This window comes from Dendrobates tinctorius, unplaced genomic scaffold (genome assembly GCF_039654945.1).
Source record: "Dendrobates tinctorius isolate UK_male_01 unplaced genomic scaffold, ASM3965494v1 ptg000063l, whole genome shotgun sequence".
Lineage (NCBI taxonomy): Eukaryota > Metazoa > Chordata > Amphibia > Anura > Dendrobatidae > Dendrobates > Dendrobates tinctorius.
Window position 1 is genome coordinate 27,864,478 of NW_027361731.1, and position 19,947 is coordinate 27,884,424.

The window sequence follows — 19,947 nt, forward strand, 5'->3', positions numbered from 1 at the left end:
CTGCACCTCTATACTGCACCCCTCCTGTAGTGCACCTCTATACTTCACCCCCTCCTGTACTGTTCCTCTATACTGCACCCCCTCCTGTACGACACCTCTATAAAGCACCCTTCCTGTGCTGTTCCTCTATACTGCACCCCTCCTGTACTGCACCCCTATACTGCAGCCCTCCTGTACTGCACCTCTATACTGCACCCCTCCTGTACTGCACCTCTATACTGCAGCCCTCCTGTACTGCACCCCTCCTGTACTGCACCTCAATACTGCAGCCCTCCTGTACTGCACCTCTATACTGCACCCCTCCTGTACTGCACCCTCCTGTACTGCACCTCTATACTGCAGCCCTCCTGTACTGCACCTCTATACTGCACCCTCCTGTACTGCACCCCTCCTGTACTGCACCCCTCCTGTACTGCACCTCTATACTGCAGCCCTCCTGTACTGCACCTCTATACTGCAGCCCTCCTGTACTGCACCTCTATACTGCGCCCTCCTGTACTGCACCTCTATACTGCAGCCCTCCTGTACTGTACCTCTATACTGCAGCCCTCCTGTACTGCACCTCTATACTGCACCCTCCTGTACTGCACCTCTATACTGCGCCCTCCTGTACTGCACCTCTATACTGCAGCCCTCCTGTACTGCACCTCTATACTGCACCCCTCCTGTACTGCACCTCTATACTGCGCCCTCCTGTACTGCACCTCTATACTGCAGCCCTCCTGTACTGTACCTCTATACTGCAGCCCTCCTGTGCTGCTCCTCTATACTGCACTCCTCCTGTACTGCACATCTATACTGCAGCCCTCCTGTACTGCACCTCTATACTGCAGCCCTCCTGTACTGCACCTCTATACTGCACCCCTCCTGTACTGCAGCCCTCCTGTACTACACCCTCCTGTACTGCACCTCTATACTGCAGCCCTCCTGTACTGCACCTCTATACTGCACCCTCCTGTACTGCACCCTCCTGTACTGCACCTCTATACTGCAGCCCTCCTGTACTGCACCTCTATACTGCAGCCCTCCTGTACTGCACCTCTATACTGCGCCCTCCTGTACTGCACCTCTATACTGCAGCCCTCCTATACTGTACCTCTATACTGCAGCCCTCCTGTACTGCACCTCTATACTGCACCCTCCTGTACTGCACCTCTATACTGCGCCCTCCTGTACTGCACCTCTATACTGCAGCCCTCCTGTACTGCACCTCTATACTGCACCCCTCCTGTACTGCACCTCTATACTGCAGCCCTCCTGTACTGTACCTCTATACTGCAGCCCTCCTGTACTGCACCTCTATACTGTACCCTCCTGTACTGCACCTCTATACTGCGCCCTCCTGTACTGCACCTCTATACTGCAGCCCTCCTGTACTGCACTTCTATACTGCACCCCTCCTGTACTGCGCCCTCCTGTACTGCACCTCTATACTGCAGCCCTCCTGTACTGCACCTCTATACTGCAGCCCTCCTGTACTGCACCTCTATACTGCAGCCCTCCTGTACTGCACCTCTATACTGCGCCTCTATACTGCAGCCCTCCTATACTGCACCTCTATACTGCAGCCCTCCTGTACTGCACCTCTATACTGCAGCCCTCCTGTACTGTACCTCTATACTGCACCCTCCTGTACTGCACCTCTATACTGCACCCCTCCTGTACTGCACCTCTATACTGCAGCCCTCCTGTACTGCATCTCTATACTGCACCCTCCTGTACTGCACCTCTATACTGCACCCTCCTGTACTGCACCTCTATACTGCACCCCTCCTGTACTGCACCTCTATACTGCAGCCCTCCTGTACTGAACCTCTAAACTGCACCCTCCTGTACTGCACCTCTATACTGCAGCCCTCCTGTACTGTACCTCTATACTGCAGCCCTCCTGTACTGCACCTCTATACTGCACCCTCCTGTACTGCACCTCTATACTGCAGCCCTCCTGTACTGATCCTCTATACTGCGCCCTCCTGTACTGCACCTGTATACTGCAGCCCTCCTGTACTGATCCTCTATACTGCGCCCTCCTGTACTGCACCTCTGTACTGCAGCCCTCCTGTACTGATCCTCTATACTGCGCCCTCCTGTACTGCACCTCTATACTGCAGCCCTCCTGTACTGATCCTCTATACTGCGCCCTCCTGTACTGCACCTCTATACTGCAGCCCTCCTGTACTGATCCTCTATACTGCAGCCCTCCTGTACTGCACCTCTATACTGCAGCCCTCCTGTACTGCACCTCTATACTGCAGCCCTCCTGTACTGCACCTCTATACTGCGCCCTCCTGTACTGCACCTCTATACTGCAGCCCTCCTGTACTGCACCTCTATACTGCGCCCTCCTGTACTGCACCTCTATACTGCAGCCCTCCTGTACTGCACCTCTATACTGCAGCCCTCCTGTACTGCACCTCTATACTGCAGCCCTCCTGTACTGTACCTCTATACTGCAGCCCTCCTGTACTGCACCTCTCTACTGCAGCCCTCCTATACTGTACCTCTATACTGCGCCCTCCTGTACTGCACCTCTATACTGCAGCCCTCCTGTACTGCACCTCTATACTGCACCCTCCTGTACTGCACCTCTATACTGCAGCCCTCCTGTACTGCACCTCTATACTGCAGCCCTCCTGTACTGCACCTCTATACTGCACCCCTCCCTTGAAACTTTGTTTACATACGGAGACATTTTCTTGTGGAGAAGTCTGTAATTTTGCAAAAACCCTTCACCAGTTGTATAAAATTCCAGACCACAATGCACCGACGGTAACCGACCTCGTATCACACCAGCACCCTGATCCTGAAGCACCGCACACGACCCAGAATAGTGACCGCAGCTCTTGAGGTGACTTGAGGATAAGACACAGTGTAACAATAGTGAGTGCAGCTCTGGAGGATAAAACATAACGTAGCAGCAGAATATTGACTGCAGCTCTGAAGGTGAGTGGAGGATAAGGCACGATGTAACAGCAGAATAGTGAGTGCAGCGCTGGAGGTGACTGCAGGATTAGACATGATGTAGCAGCAGAATAGTGAGCACAGCTCTGGAGGTGACTGGAGGATAAGATGATGTAACAGCAGAATAGTGACTGCAGCTCTGGAAGTGACTGGCGGATAAAATATGATGTAACATCAGAATAGTGAGTGCAGCTCTGGAGGTGACTGGAGGATGAGGCACGATGTAGTAGCCGAATAGTGAGTGCAGCTCTGGAAGTGACTGGAGGATAAGATGTGATGTAACAGCAGAATAGTGACTGCAGTTCTGGAGGTGACTAGAGAATAAGACATGAAGTAACAGAATAGTGAGTGCAGCTCTGGAGGTGACTGGAGGATGAGGCACGATGTAGTAGCAGAATAGTGAGTGCAGCTCTGGAGGTGACTGGAGAATAAGACATGATATAACAATAGAATAGTGACTGCAGCTCTGGAGGTGACTGGAGGATAAGACACGATGTAATTGCAAAATAGGGACTGCAGCTCCGGAGGTGACTGGAGGATAAGACATGATGTAACAGCAGAATAGTGACTGCAACTCTGGAGGTGACTGGTGGACAAGACACGATGTAATGGCAGAAGAGTGAGTGCAGCTCTGGAGGTGACTAGAGGATAAGACATGATGTAGCAGAATAGTGAGTGCAGCTCTGGACGTGACTAGAGGATAAGACACGATGTAGCAGAATAGTGAGTGCAGCTCTGGAGGTGACTGGAGGATACGACTCAGGACCAGGGTGGTACATATTCGGCCGGTTAGCCCTGCATCGCGGGTGCATTGCCCCTGACTGCACTCACGTTGGGGGTCCCAGGTTAGCATACACAGGAGGTAGATGATGAGGGGTGACTGGCAGATATTGGGGGGTCTTGATGTCTCTGCCCCTGGTGTCGTCCGGACAGTGATGGAGCATACAGGCAGTAATGCCAGACTCCAGTCACCACCAGAGCAGCGTGCAGGGTGGATGGTGGGGATTTTTGGCTAGTACTGCTGTGCTTCTGTGATAGAGGCGCCGTCCGCCCCTGCTGGCAGTGAGCTGGTTAATGGTGAAGGCGATCGGTGGATTCGTTGCGGATCCTAGTGCACTTTATAATCCGGGGCTGCAGCGCTCATCCCGCCTGCCCCTCTTCTATCATGTTCTCCCAGGGGCAGATCACCTCTTGGATGGAGTCCTTACACGCCAGCTGGCCGGCCTCCTCCTCCTCTGAGTCCGCGGGGCAGATCCGGCTCTCTGCGGGGATGTCCACCTTAATCTGGAAGAAGCTGCAACCAGGACAGAGGTGAGATTAGTGCCGGATTGGTGAATGGCTGCCTGTGGGGGGCGCCCTGGTGTACGGCTTCCTGTGGGGTGCTACCCCGATGTACTGCTGCCTGTGGGGTCCCACCCTGGTGTACGGCTTCCTGTGGGGTCCCACCCTGGTGTACGGCTTCCTGTGGGGTCCCACCCTGGTGTACGGCTGCCTGTGGGGTGCTACCCCGATGTACGGCTGCCTGTGGGGTCCCACCCTGGTGTACGGCTGCCTGTGGGGTGCTACCCCGGTGTACTGCTGCCTGTGGGGTCCCACCCTGGTGTACGGCTTCCTGTGGGGTGCTACCCCGATGTACTGCTGCCTGTGGGGTCCCACCCTGGTGTACAGCTTCCTGTGGGGTGCAACCCAGATGTACGGCTGCCTGTGGGGTCCCACCCCGATGTACGGCTGCCTGTGGGGTCCCACCCTGGTGTACGGCTTCCTGTGGGGTCCCACCCTGGTGTATGGCTTCCTGTGGGGTCCCACCCCGATGTACGGCTGCCTGTGGGGTCCCACCCTGGTGTACGGCTTCCTGTGGGGTCCCACCCTGGTGTATGGCTTCCTGTGGGGTCCCACCCTGATGTACGGCTGCCTATGGGTCCCACCCTGATGTACGGCTTCCTGTGGGGTCCCACCCTGATGTACGGCTTCCTGTGGGGTCCCACCCTGGTGTACGGCTTCCTGTGGGGTCCCACCCTGGTGTACGGCTTCCTGTGGGGTCCCACCCTGATGTACGGCTTCCTGTGGGGCCCCACCCTGGGGTACGGCTGCCTGTGGCAGCTACACTGTGTTGGGCTTCTCTGCAGGAAGGGTAATGGTGTCCGGCTGCCTGTGGGGTGCCACCCTGGTGTACGGCTTCCTGTGGGGTCCCACCCTGGTGTACAGCTTCCTGTGGGGTCCCACCCTGGTGTACGGCTTCCTGTGGGGTCCCACCCTGATGTACGGCTTCCTGTGGGGTCCCACCCTGGGGTACGGCTGCCTGTGGCAGCTACACTGTGTTGGGCTTCTCTGCAGGAAGGGTAATGGTGTCCGGCTGCCTGTGGGGTGCTACCCCGATGTACTGCTGCCTGTGGGGTCCCACCCTGGTGTACAGCTTCCTGTGGGGTGCTACCCTGATGTACTGCTGCCTGTGGGGTCCCACCCTGGTGTACGGCTTCCTGTGGGGTGCTACCCCGATGTACTGCTGCCTGTGGGGTCCCACCCTGGTGTACTGCTGCCTGTGGGGTCCCACCCTGGTGTACTGCTGCCTGTGGGGTCCCACCCTGGTGTACGGCTTCCTGTGGGGTCCCACCCTGGTGTACGGCTTCCTGTGGGGTCCCACCCTGGTGTACGGCTTCCTGTGGGGTCCCACCCTGGTGTACGGCTTCCTGTGGGGTCCCACCCTGGTGTACGGCTTCCTGTGGGGTCCCACCCTGGTGTACGGCTTCCTGTGGGGTCCCACCCTGGTGTACGGCTTCCTGTGGGGTCCCACCCTGGTGTACGGCTTCCTGTGGGGTCCCACCCTGGTGTACGGTTGCCTGTGGGGTGCTACCCCGATGTACGGCTGCCTGTGGGGTCCCACCCTGGTGTACGGCTTCCTGTGGGGTCCCACCCTGGTGTACGGCTGCCTGTGGGGTGCTACCCCAATGTACGGCTGCCTGTGGGGTGCTACCCCAATGTACGGCTGCCTGTGGGGTGCCACCCTGGTGTACGGCTGCCTGTGGGGTGCTACCCCAATGTACGGCTGCCTGTGGGGTGCCACCCTGGTGTACGGCTGCCTGTGGGGTGCTACCCCGATGTACGGCTGCCTGTGGGGTGCCACCCTGGTGTACGGCTTCCTGTGGGGTCCCACCCTGGTGTACGGCTTCCTGTGGGGTCCCACCCCGATGTACGGCTGCCTGTGGGGTGCTACCCCGATGTACGGCTGCCTGTGGGGTGCCACCCTGGTGTACGGCTTCCTGTGGGGTCCCACCCTGGTGTACGGCTTCCTGTGGGGTCCCACCCCGATGTACGGCTGCCTGTGGGGTCCCACCCCGGTGTACGGCTTCCTGTGGGGTCCCACCCTGATGTACGGCTTCCTGTGGGGTCCCACCCTGATGTACGGCTTCCTGTGGGGTCCCACCCTGGTGTCCGGCTGCCTATGGGGGCTACACTGCGGGAGGCGTCCTGGTCTATGGTTGCACCTTAGGGGTCCCACCCTGATGTACGGCTTCCTGTGGGGTCCCACCCTGGTGTACAGCTTCCTGTGGGGTCCCACCCTGGTGTACAGCTTCCTGTGGGGTCCCACCCTGGTGTACGGCTTCCTGTGGGGTCCCACCCTGATGTACGGCTTCCTGTGGGGTCCCACCCTGGGGTACGGCTGCCTGTGCCTGTGGGGTACGGCAGCTACACTGTGTCGGGCTTCTCTGCAGGAAGGGTAATGGTGTCCGGCTGCCTGTGGGGTGCTACCCCGATGTACTGCTGCCTGTGGGGTCCCACCCTGGTGTACAGCTTCCTGTGGGGTGCTACCCCGATGTACTGTTGCCTGTGGGGTCCCACCCTGGTGTACGGCTTCCTGTGGGGTGCTACCCCGATGTACTGCTGCCTGTGGGGTGCCACCCTGGTGTACGGCTTCCTGTGGGGTCCCACCTTGGTGTACGGCTGCCTGTGGGGTGCTACCCCGATGTACGGCTTCCTGTGGGGTGCCACCCTGGTGTACGGCTTCCTGTGGGGTCCCACCCTGGTGTACGGCTTCCTGTGGGGTCCCACCCTGGTGTACGGCTTCCTGTGGGGTCCCACCCCGGTGTACGGCTTCCTGTGGGGTCCCACCCTGATGTACGGCTTCCTGTGGGGTCCCACCCTGATGTACGGCTTCCTGTGGGGTCCCACCCTGGTGTACGGCTTCCTGTGGGGTCCCACCCTGGTGTACGGCTTCCTGTGGGGTCCCACCCTGATGTACGGCTTCCTGTGGGGTCCCACCCTGGGGTACGGCTGCCTGTGGCAGCTACACTGTGTTGGGCTTCTCTGCAGGAAGGGTAATGGTGTCCGGCTGCCTGTGGGAGTCACACTGTGGATGGCTGCACTGCAGGAGGCGTCCTGGTCTATGGTTGCACCTTGGGGGTCCTAAGCTGGTGTATGGCCGGATGCAAGGCCCACCATGGTGTATGGCTGCCTGTGAGGGCTACAACACTGTGTGGGGGGCTGCAGTGCAGGAGGTGTCCTGATGTACAGCTGCTTGCGGGGGCCCCACCTTGGTGTACGGTTGTCTGTGGGGGCGAGTCCTAATGTACGGCTGAGCTGCGTCGATGTCATTGAGAAAAATTAAGATCCATAAGAAATTTCAGGGGGAGGGGGACATATCATCCTCACATTGAACATATTGTATTAATTATAGCTGGAGAAGTGAGAAACTATTTATAACTGCATGTGGGAGAGAGCTGATACTTTAACTCCATTGGAGTAGGACCTCCTGCAGTGACCAGGTAATTACACCAGAGGTCTATTCTGTGAAAACGACATCAAGACAGATTTGATTATGCAGAAGCTTCATCTGATCAAAGCATGGCTCTGAGATCATTACGTAGCCAGTTGTCATTGATGGATATTGGGGGCTTGCATTTATCCAATATTTAGGGGAGATACAGTATATGTTCACAATCTTAGTGAAGGGACAAACATAACGCATTCTCTCATATCACCGTAAGGCCGGCATAACCCCTCCAACTTAATAATGTATTGATGGATAGTGCTATCCATGCCATGTCTCATCTCTATAGACATAAAATCACGATAAGAAACATGACGCTAATATCTACCGCCTAGAACCTCCAGGGGTGAAGATATCCTGAAAGTTGGGAATCTCTTAAAATTATGAAGGACCCAGCACATCCCACAACCAGCCCCCACAAGAGCTCCCCAAGGGGAGGTATATGGGTGCAACCTTGAGTTGATAGAAAAGAGTTTTGGTTTCCGTCTTTGTTCATTCTGGAAGACGGTTCGCTGTGAAGGTCGTCCATTTTTCTAATCAGAGCGCTCCCCTCCTTAAAGTTAAGAGCCATTTCCGTGCCGTCAGGTTTAGTACATTTATTTTGTTATTCATTTTTATTCTATGTAACTGTATATATTGTATTGTTTGTTCCCATTATGTATCATCTTTATATATTTTTATATATACCCTGCCTTTCTTTCTGGATTAAATATATAAATTTACTAGCTTTGTTCCTCTTGTTCCGTAAACCGCACCCTGAAGCCATACACTGCCTGTAACGGGTGTCCAGTGGGCCTATAAATGGTTAGTGGTGGCAGATAGTGGTTCTTTTTGTTATTCTGGAGCTGGCAGTGACCAAACAGAGGTATAGTAACAGTCAAGATGGCAGCTGCTTATAAGAAGCACGAGAAAGCTGTGCTGATCCTGTTGTGTGAGGAGTGAGGTCTTGATGGGTCAGACAAGACCAAAGAGATGCTGATCTGTGCTTGGTGGCGGATGATGCCAGGCACCAACACGATGTGGCTCCAGAGCCCAGGACCAGAAGTGCACCTGGATGTCCAGTTGTGGAACCGGTTCGTGAAGTGTCCGACTCAGAGGGGCCAGCAGCAGCCATAGCTCCCAGGATGGGATGGATTCTTGCTTGCCCCTCATTCTGCAGCAGATGGGAGGATGTGACCCTCAAATGCAGATGCAGCGCGTGCTACAATAACGCAGAGTGAGTGACAGGCCCATGTTGAGCAAGAAGCTGCAGCACGAGAGCGAGACCACCAGCTGACTCCAGAAGGAGCCATCCACTCCACTGAGCAGCGAGTCTAGTGATGTCTCCAACTTTTATCCCCATCCTGAGTATTCTCCTGTCATGGACAAGGTACCATGGACGTGAAGGTACCAGCTGCCTATAACCAGTGGGCACGAAGAGGCAAAGCTCTGGAAGTGTTCACCGCTCTACCCCGAGACCAAAACGGAGACTAAGAGGCCATCAAACAGGGATGAGGAAATATCAGTTGACCTCTGAGGTGTACCAAAAAATGTTCCAGACCCTCCAACGTGGACGTCACAACAGCTACAGCAATGTGGTGGACGGATCGGAACCAACTGAGAATGTACAACTGGTCACTGTGGGTGAGACACCATCACTGTTGGGCTCCAGGACACCGTCATAGAATGAACCCTCATCTGCCCCGAGTTTGTGCTACTGGAAGACCTCATCACTGGGAAAACCCCGACTGTCACCGGGTTTGGGGGTGTTGGCCGTCTCTTACCGATGGCCCGGGTTTTCCTGGATTGGGGGTGTTAGAGAACCTCTCTAATCTGTCATGTGTCACAAATGTGGATAATGTGTCTCGTGGTACAGGAGATCTCCGACACGTCACGCTTGGTGTGATATGCTGGCTCCTGTTAGGGGGTCCTCAGCGATAAATGCTAAGTGTGATGGGGACAGGCTCGGTATCCATGAAGCAGGTGGTCCCGAGCAGCCAACCAGTGTCACGACGGACTGTGACATGGCCGATGGTAGCTGCCCCATGATTAGCATGGCTCCTGAGGTATCATTGGAGGATGGAGAAAATTTTATCCACAGCCTGTCAGGGCGATGGGAAAGTAGTATCACAAGTCTGCCAGCCTGAGGGGAAAGGGTTACTCACAGTCTGTCAGGCTGATGGCAAAGTGTGGCTATCCCCCCAATGAGGCAGCCTACATTGCCGCTGTCACCCACAGAGTGCCCAAAACACAGGTAATGTCCTGCCTTCTGGACCCTCATCATCCAGAGGGATAACAGAACCAAGATGGACCCAGAGCAGGTTCCGGAGGGCTACTAAGAGGTTGGGGGCCCTAATGTTACTTCTGGCTACCAACCAGGAATTTCAGACTGCACCACCCATAGATGCCAGTCTGGAGGCACTGAGGGGCCTCATGTATGCCCATCTCACAGGCCAAGAAGGAGAGGATAATGTGAGATTCGGGCAGGTTGTGTTGGGTTTGGGAGACTATCTGAACATAGATGGGGAAGAGAGAAGAAACTATCAATTCAACCCCCATTTAAGTAGGAACCTACTGCAGTGACCAGGTAATTATCACAGAGGTTTATTCTAGGAAAAAGACAATAAGACTGAGATTTGTTTATGCAGAGGTAGGGAAATACATTTCCAGGCATGAGCGTCCTCTGATCAAAACACGGCTCTGAGACCTTTTTGAGCCAGTGGTCAGTGATGAATATTGGGGTTTGCATTGATCTGATATTTATGGGAGATATATTTTCGGCCTCATAGCAGAAGGATGAACAGAATGCACTCACATAATTGTAAAGCTGTTCTAACACCTACAACTTAATATCAAACTATGGATGATGCTATCCATGCCATGTCTCATCTCTATAGACTGGTAAAATCGCAATAAGAAACATGACAATAATGTCTACCGCTTGGGACCTTCAGAGGCGACGATAACCTGAAAGTTGGGGATCTCATACAGTTGTAAAGACCTAGTACATCCCACAACCAGCCCCCACATGAGCTCATCAAGGAGGAGGTATGGGGTGTAGCCTGGAGCTAATAAAAAGCAGTTTGGGTTTCAGTCTTTTTTCATTCTGGAAGTCATAGTTCACTGTGTGAGTGCCCACATTCCTAATCAGATTACTTTTATGGAGGAAAGCAAAGAGCCATTCCTGTAACATCATCTTTAGTACATTTCTGATGCTTAGCCTTTTTGTACACATATATTGTTTGTTCCCATTTTTTATAATCTTTGTATATTTTTTAAATACACTGCCTATCTTTATAGACTAAATATATAAAATGTAATATCTATGTTCCTCTTGTTCTGTAAACTGCACCCTGAAGCCATATACTGCCTGTAACGACTGTCTAAACTGCCTATAATCGATTGGTGGTGGCAGCAAGTGTTTTTTTTTTTTTGTTATGTGGAGTTGGCATTGACCGTACCGGAGTGTATATGTATATAGTGTGTGTGTGTGTGTGTGTGTGTGTGTATATATATATACAGTACAGACCAAAAGTTTGGACACACCTTCTCATTCAAAGAATTTTCTTTATTTTCCTGACTATGAAAATTGTAGATTCACTCTGAAGGCATCAAAACTATGAATTATCACATGTGGAATTATATAATTAACAAAAAAGTGTGAAACAACTGAAAATATGTCTTATATTCTAGGTTCTTCAAAGTAGCCACCTTTTGCTTTGATTACTGCTTTGCACACTCTTGGCATTCTCTTGATGAGCTTCAAGAGGTAGTCACCAGAAATGGTCTTCCAACAGTCTTGAAGGAGTTCCCAGAGATGCTTAGCACTTGTTGGCCCTTTTGCCTTCACTCTGCGGTGCAGCTCACCCCAAACCATCTTGACTGGGTTCAGGTCTGGTGCTGGAGGCCAGGTCATCTGGCGTAGCACCCCATCACTCTCCTTCTTAGTCAAATAGCCCTTACACAGCCTGGAGGTGTGTTTGGGGTCATTGTCCTGTTGAAAAATAAATGATGTTCCAACTAAACGCAAACCGGATGGAATAGCATGCCGCTGCAAGATGCTGTGGTAGCCATGCTGGTTCAGTATGCCTTCAATTTTGAATAAATCCCCAACAGTTTCACCAGCAAAGCCCCCCACACCATCACACCTCCTCCTCCATGCTTCACGGTGGGAACCAGGCATGTAGACTCCATCCGTTCATCTTTTCTGCGTCGCACAAAGACACAGTGGTTGGAACCAAAGATCTCAAATTTGGTTTCCTCATACCAAAGCACAGATTTCCACTGGTCTAATGTCCATTCCTTGTGTGCTTTAGCCCAAACAAGTCTCTTCTGCTTGTTGCCTGTCCTTAGCAGTGGTTTCCTAGCAGCTATTTTACCATGAAGGCCTGCTGCACAAAGTCACCTCTTAACAGTTGTTGTAGAGATGTGTCTGCTGCTAGAACTCTGTGTGGCATTGACCTGGTCTCTAATCTGAGCTGCTGTTAATCTGCGATTTCTGAGGCTGGTGACTCGGATGAACTTATCCTCCGCAGCAGAGGTGACTCTTGGTCTTCCTTTCCTGGGGCGGTCCTCATGTGAGCCAGTTTCTTTGTAGCACTTGATGGTTTTTGCCACTGCACTTGGGGACACTTTCAAAGTTTCCCCAGTTTTTCAGACTGACTGACCTTCATTTCTTAAAGTAATAATGGCCACTCGTTTTTCTTTACTCAGCTGCTTTTTTCTTGCCATAATACAAATTCTAACAGTCTATTCAGTAGGACTATCACCTGTGTATCCAACAGACTTCTGCACAACGCAACTGATGGTCCCATCCCCATTTATAAGGCAAGAAATCCCACTTATTAAACCTGACAGGGCACACCTGTGAAGTGAAAACCATTTCCGGTGACTACCTTTTGAAGCTCATCAAGAGAATGCCAAGAGTGTGCAAAGCAGTAATCAAAGCAAAAGGTGGCTACTTTGAAGAACCTAGAATATAAGACATACAGTATTTTCAGTTGTTTCACACTTTTTGTTAATTATAGAATTCCACATGTGTTAATTCATAGTTTTGATGCCTTCAGAGTGAATCTACAATTTTCATGGTCATGAAAATAAAGAAAACTCTTTGAATGAGAAGGCGTGTCCAAACTTTTGGTCTGTACTGTCTATATATATATATATATATATATATATACCGTATATACTCGAATATAAGCCGAGATTTTCAGCCCATCCCCCTCTCATCTTATATTCGAGTCATATACAAAGGGGGTCGGAGGGGGATGGGGGGCGGGGGTGTCAGGTCATACTTACCCGTCCTGACGCTGTGTCTTGAGCCCCCAGCTTCTCCCCGTGCTCTCTCTTCCTGCCTTCAGCGGTCACGTGGTGCCCTTATTAAAACTCATGAATACGCACATATTCATGAGTTTTAATGAGCGGCACCACATGACCGCTGAAGGCAGGAAGAGAGAGCACGGGGAGAAGCTGGGGACTCAAGACACAGCGTCAGGACGGGTAAGTATAGCGATACTCACCTGTCCTGCATCCATGGCTGCTTGCTGCTGTCTGTCATCGGTCAGTGAGGGCGCGGTGACGTGATTAGTGCACGCCGCGCCCCCTGCAGTCTGAACGTCACTGGCAGATAGCGGTGAGCAGCCATGGACGCAGGACAGGTGAGTATCTCAGGTGCCAGCAGTGACACCGGCACCTGACACCCAGCGACGGAGAGGTGAGTATGTCATTTTTTTTTATTTTTACATGCAGCAGCGGCAGCACATGGGGGCATAATCTATGGAGCATTTCCCACCCTAGGCTTATACTTGAGTCAATAAGTTTTCCCAGTTTTTTGTGGCAAAATTAGGGGGGTCGACTTATACTTGAGTTTATACGGTGTATGTGTGTGTGTGTATATATATACAGTGGGGCAAAAAAGTATTTAGTCAGTCAGCAATAGTGCAAGTCCCACCACTTAAAAAGATGAGAGGCGTCTGTAATTTACATCATAGGTAGACCTCAACTATGGGAGACAAACTGAGAAAAAAAAATCCAGAAAATCACATTGTCTGTTTTTTTTTTTCATTTTATTTGCATATTATGGTGGAAAATAAGTATTTGGTCAGAAACAAGCAATCAAGATTTCTGGCTCTCACAGACCTGTAACTTCTTCTTTAAGAGTCTCCTCTTTCCTCCACTCATTACCTGTAGTAATGGCACCTGTTTAAACTTGTTATCAGTATAAAAAGACACCTGTGCACACCCTCAAACAGTCTGACTCCAAACTCCACTATGGTGAAGACCAAAGAGCTATCAAAGGACACCAGAAACAAAATTGTAGCCCTGCACCAGGCTGGGAAGACTGAATCTGCAATAGCCAACCAGCTTGGAGTGAAGAAATCAACTGTGGGAGCAATAATTAGAAAATGGAAGACATACAAGACCACTGATAATCTCCCTCGATCTGGTGCTCCACGCAAAATCCCACCCCGTGGGGTCAGAATGATCACAAGAACGGTAAGCAAAAATCCCAGAACCACGCGGGGGGACCTAGTGAATGAACTGCAGAGAGCTGGGACCAATGTAACAAGGCCTACCATAAGTAACACACTACGCCACCATGGACTCAGATCCTGCAGTGCCAGACGTGTTCCACTACTTAAGCCTGTACATGTCTGGGCCCGTCTGAAGTTTGCTAGAGAGCATTTGGATGATCCAGAGGAGTTTTGGGAGAATGTCCTATGGTCTGATGAAACCAAACTGGAACTGTTTGGTAGAAACACAACTTGTCGTGTTTGGAGGAAAAAGAATACTGAGTTGCATCCATCAAACACCATACCTACTGTAAAGCATGGTGGTGGAAACATCATGCTTTGGGGCTGTTTCTCTGCCAAGGGGCCAGGACGACTGATCCGGGTACATGAAAGAATGAATGGGGCCATGTATCGTGAGATTTTGAGTGCAAACCTCCTTCCATCAGCAAGGGCATTGAAGATGAAACGTGGCTGGGTCTTTCAACATGACAATGATCCAAAGCACACCGCCAGGGCAACGAAGGAGTGGCTTCGTAAGAAGCATTTCAAGGTCCTGGAGTGGCCTAGCCAGTCTCCAGATCTCAACCCTATAGAAAACCTTTGGAGGGAGTTGAAAGTCCGTGTTGCCAAGCGAAAAGCCAAAAACATCACTGCTCTAGAGGAGATCTGCATGGAGGAATGGGCCAACATACCAACAACAGTGTGTGGCAACCTTGTGAAGACTTACAGAAAACGTTTGACCTCTGTCATTGCCAACAAAGGATATATCACAAAGTATTGAGATGAAATTTTGTTTCTGACCAAATACTTATTTTCCACCATAATATGCAAATAAAATGAAAAAAAAAACAGACAATGTGATTTTCTGGATTTTTTTTTCTCAGTTTGTCTCCCATAGTTGAGGTCTACCTATGATGTAAATTACAGACGCCTCTCATCTTTTTAAGTGGTGGAACTTGCACTATTGCTGACTGACTAAATACTTTTTTGCCCCACTGTATATATATATATATAGTTGTGGCCAAAGGTATTGACACCCTGCAATTCTGTCAGATAATACTCAGTTTCTTCCTGAAAATGATTGCAATCACAAATTCTTTGGTATTATTATCTTCATTTAATTTGTCTTAAATGAAAAAACACAAAAAGAATTGTCCTAAAGCCAAATTGGATATAATTCCACACCAAACATAAAAAAGAGAGTGGACAAAAGTATTGGCACTATGCGAAAAATCATGTGATGCTTCTCTAATTTGTGTAATTAACAGCACCTGTAACTTACCTGTGGCACCTAACAGGTGTTGGCAATAATTAATTTTCTTTGTGCTGTTTGTCTACTTTATTATTGAAAGTATGTGTTACGGTATCCTATCACGGGGAGGAAAAGTGACGACAACCCGGAGTGGACCCTCTGGGTAACGGCCCCAGAGCCCCCGAGGCGAGCGGGCCTGGTGTAGCCAACCCCTATACAGGGAGCGTTCGGGGCAGCCGAAGCCAAAGGGACGACTGGGGCAAGACACGGGAAACGAGGCACAGCGGAATCAGAGCTGCTAGGGCATAGACGAAACACGGGGACCATGGAGCGAGGGCAGGACACAGAACAGGGGCACAGAGGATGGCCGAAACTGGAGGCTGCAAGGGAGAGAGCAGGGTACAGGTAAGGCAACAATGGAAGACTGAGGAGGGCTACGGTTGTGCACAGGGAATAGGAGGCACAGAACGGTAGGAAGGAGAGGTAGGACAGAGGGAGACACAGGAGCTAGGACGGGCTATTGAGCACAGCAGAAGGTACAGCGAGGAAGCGCAAACAGGGACAGGGCCTGAGTCAAAGCAGGGGCTGACAGGTATAGCAGCGTCACCGCAAATGATAGTCAGGTGCCTTACCTGGCCTGACACTGAGCAGAAATAGCCGGTGGGTGCCGCCATGTTGGGGGCGGAGCCACCGCGTCATAGTTCCTAGGGGCCGGCATGTCAGCAGCAGGGTAGTGCGCAGGGACGGTGCCGGGGTACCCGGAGGTCAGGCGCGGGGACGCGCCGAGAAGCAGGAGCGCGCCGGGAGGCGGGGCCACGCTGGTGAGAAGTCGCTGCAGGGACCATGACAGTACCCCCCCTTTACTTCCCCTCTTCCTAATGCTGGTGAGAAATCGTCTCATAATAAGAGGAGCATTAATATTTTCTCGGGGTTCCCAAGATCTCTCCTCAGGGCCAAAACCTTTCCAATCGACTAAAAACAAAGTTCTCCTTCTAACTGTCTTCATAGCTAGTATATCCTGCACCTCAAAGATATTATCAGAACTACTAGGTTGGGGAATTTGAGAAGAAGCTAAGTGAAAGTGGTTAAATACCGCAGGTTTGAGGAGTGATACGTGAAAGGTATTGGGGATTCTCAGCGAAGCGGGCAATTTCAACTTGTAGGCCACGTCGTTGACACGACTCAAGATCTCAAAGGGACCAATTTAACGTGGGCCCAACTTATAGGCGGGAATCTTTAATCTGATATACCGTGAGGATAGCCAAACCTTTTCTCCTGGGAGATATGGGGGAGCATCCAACCGTTTTTTGTTGGCATACCTCTTCATCTTGAGACTGGCTTTTTCAAGGGCTTCTTTGGTCTCCACCCAAATCTGAGAGAAGTCTACAGACACGGAGTCCGCTGTCGGTACACCCGAAGTGGGAGAAACAGGAAGGGGGATGCCAGGATGTTGTCCAAAAACCACAAAAAAGGGAGACTTAGAGGAAGCTTCAGTTGAATGATTGTTGTAGGCGAATTCTGCCCAAGGAAGAAGATAGACCCAGTCATCTTGGTGAGCATTGGAGAACTGCCGGAGGTAGGATGTTAAAGCCTGGTTGACTCGCTCTACTTGACCATTTGACTGGGGATGATAGGCTGAGGAAAAATCCAGAGATATCTTCAACAATCCGCAGAGAGCTCGCCAAAAAACGGGAGGTAAACTGGACTCCACGATCCGAGACAATATGCTGAGGGAAGCCATGGAGTCGGAAGACGTGGAGCAGAAAAATCTTCGCCAACTTGGGAGCAGTAGGCAGGCTAGGCAAAGGAATGAAATGGGCCATTTTGGGAAAACCGATCAACGACCACCAATATAACAGTACACCTTGAGGAAGGAGGCAGATCGGTGATGAAGTCCATAGCAATATGGGTCCATGGATTCGCAGGCACAGGTAACGGATGTAGGAGTCCCGAAGGGGGGTGATGAGGGACTTTGTTCCTGGCACAAGAGGAACAGCAGGCGATGAAATTCTGGACGTCTTCGCGAAGCGTAGGCCACCAATAATGGCGGGAGACGAGAGTTTTTTTAACTCCTGCATGTCCAGAAAACTTAGATGAATGGCTCCAATATAGGACCTTCCGTCTACCTCTACTTCGAACCAGGGTTTTACCGGCCGGTGGGGAGACCACGCTCAGTGGGGACACGGTAAGGATTTTGGCAGGGTCGATGAAATATGCCGGTCCATCTTCCTTATCCACTGACAAAAATAACCGTGATAGGGCGTCAGCCTTGATGTTCTTATCCCCGGGTCGAAAGTGAAGTTCAAAATCAAAACGCCCGAAAAACAAGGCCCACCTGGCTTGCCGTGGGTTGAGTCTTTGAGCGGATTGAATGTAGGCCAAATTCTTATGATCCGTGAACGGTGGTGAACGGATGGACGGCTCCCTCGAGAAGATGGCGCCACTCTTCGAGAGACATTTTTATGGCCAGCAGCTCTCTGGCTCCAATGGAATAATTTCGTTCAGGAGCGGAGAAGGCCTTAGAAAAAAAACCGCAGGTGAGTAAACGGCCAGAGGAGGATTTTTGCAGGACTGCTCCTGCTCCAACTGAAGATGTGTCCACCTCGAGAATGAATGGCCTATTGGTATCCGGGCGATGGAGCACAGGAGACTTCGCAAATTCCTCTTTCAGAGCCTCAAAGGCGACCTCCGCATCGGGAGGCCAAAGATTGGGGTTGGCTCCTTTCCACACGAGGGCAGAAATAGGCTTAGTCAGAGAAGAAAAGTGAGGGATAAATTGCCTATAATAATTGGCAAATCCCAATAAACGCTCGATTGCTTTTACTCCAAGGGGGCGTGGGCAATTGAGGACAGCCGAGACTTTCTCAGGATCCATCTCCAACCCCGAGCTCGAGACGATATACCCAAGAAAAGGCAACGAAGCTTGCTCAAAGATTCACTTCTCCAACTTGGCAAAAAGGTGGTTCTGTCTGAGGCATTGGAGGACTTGGCTGACTTCTCGACGATGCGTGGACAGGTTGGGGGAGAAGACTAAGATGTTGTATAAGTAGACCACTACACAGGGGTAGAGGAGATCTCGAAAGATGTCATTAGCGAGCTCCTGGAAGACTGCAGGTGCGTTGCAGAGACCAAAAGGCATAATTAAATACTCGTAGTGGCCGTCTCGTGTGTTGAAAGCAGTCTTCCACTCATCCCCGGAACGTAAGCGAACAAGATTGTAGGCTCCTCGTAGGTCGAGCTTCGTAAATACTCGTGCTCCCCTCAGGCAATCAAAGAGCTCAGAGATGAGTGGCAGTGGGTATTTGTTCTTCACCGTGATGCGATTTAGGCCACGATAGTCGATGCATAGGCGAAGAGACCCATCCTTCTTCACAAAAAAGAAGCCTGCTCCTGCAGGGGATGAAGATTTCCGAATGAAGCCTCTGGCCAGATTGTCCTGAATGTACTCTGACATGGCTTGGGTCTCTGCCGGGGAGAGAGGATAAATCCTTCCACGAGGAGGAGTGGTACCCGGAACGAGCTCATGGGGCAGTCATAGGGACGGTGCGGAGGAAGAGTCTCAGCTTCTTTCTTGTCAAAAACATCCGAAAAAGCACTGTACGCAAAAGGCAATCCGGAGGGAACAGAGGGAGGACGGGTTATACCTACAGTACGCACCGACAGCAGACACCGAGCCCGACAGGACTCCCCCCAGTGCAAGACGTTACCGCTATGCCAATCTAAGGTGGGCTTGTGGAGCCGCAGCCAAGGAAGACCAAGTAGGATAGGGTGAGAGATGCCTGCTAAGACATAAAACGTAATTTTCTCTTTGTGCAGGGCCCCAACTTGCAGTTCTACTTCCTGGGTAACAAGCGTAACGGTCTCTTGCAGGGGTTGACCATCTACAGATGCGAGAACCTGGGGATTCTCCAGGGTCTTCACGGGGACAGAAAACTTGACCTCCTCAAGCCTAATAAAATTTCCAGCGGCGCCCGAGTCCACATAGGCAACCAGAGAAGCCCGCTTCCCACCGACATGCAAGAGGACAGACAAAGTGAGGGGTTGAGAGGTATCACATGCACCTAGGGAGGCCTCTCTTACCTGGCCTAGGCGGAGAAGTTTTCCGGACGCTTGGGACAGGTTCGAAGCAAATGGGAACTGCTGCCACAATAAAAGCAAAGACCCTGGAGGCTCCTCTCCCTACGACGCTGGTCGGAGAGCTTAAGGCGGTCCACCTGCATTGGCTCGGGCGCAGAGGCGGGAGTGAAGGTCCTGGGTCGGGGACTGGGTGGTCTGCGAGCTGAAGGCAACGGTCGAGAAAGCCTTCTCTCACAAGCCCGTTCCTGAAACCGGAGATCAATCCGGGTGGCTAGAGAAATTAGATCTTCTAGGGCCGTGGGAGTGTCCCGACCAGCAAGCTCATCTTTTATACGGCCCGAAAGACCCCGCCAAAAAGCGCCCACCAATGCTTCGTTGTTCCAGCCCAAATCAGAGGACAA

The 19,947-nt window shown here is 51.5% G+C and overlaps 1 protein-coding gene across 2 annotated transcripts in view; it reads right to left on the reverse strand.

The window, feature by feature from the left end:
* Nucleotides 1-309: 309 nt before the first annotated feature.
* The window catches only part of RGS9 (regulator of G protein signaling 9), a 186,840-nt gene continuing 167,202 nt past the window's right edge, over nucleotides 310-19,947 (reverse strand). For both annotated transcript variants that reach the window (XM_073579751.1, XM_073579750.1), the window contains exon 19: nucleotides 310-4,255. In XM_073579751.1, coding sequence (XP_073435852.1) covers nucleotides 4,102-4,255 — 154 coding nt within the window. In that variant the 3' untranslated portion in view covers nucleotides 310-4,101. The remainder of the gene's footprint in view (nucleotides 4,256-19,947) is intronic.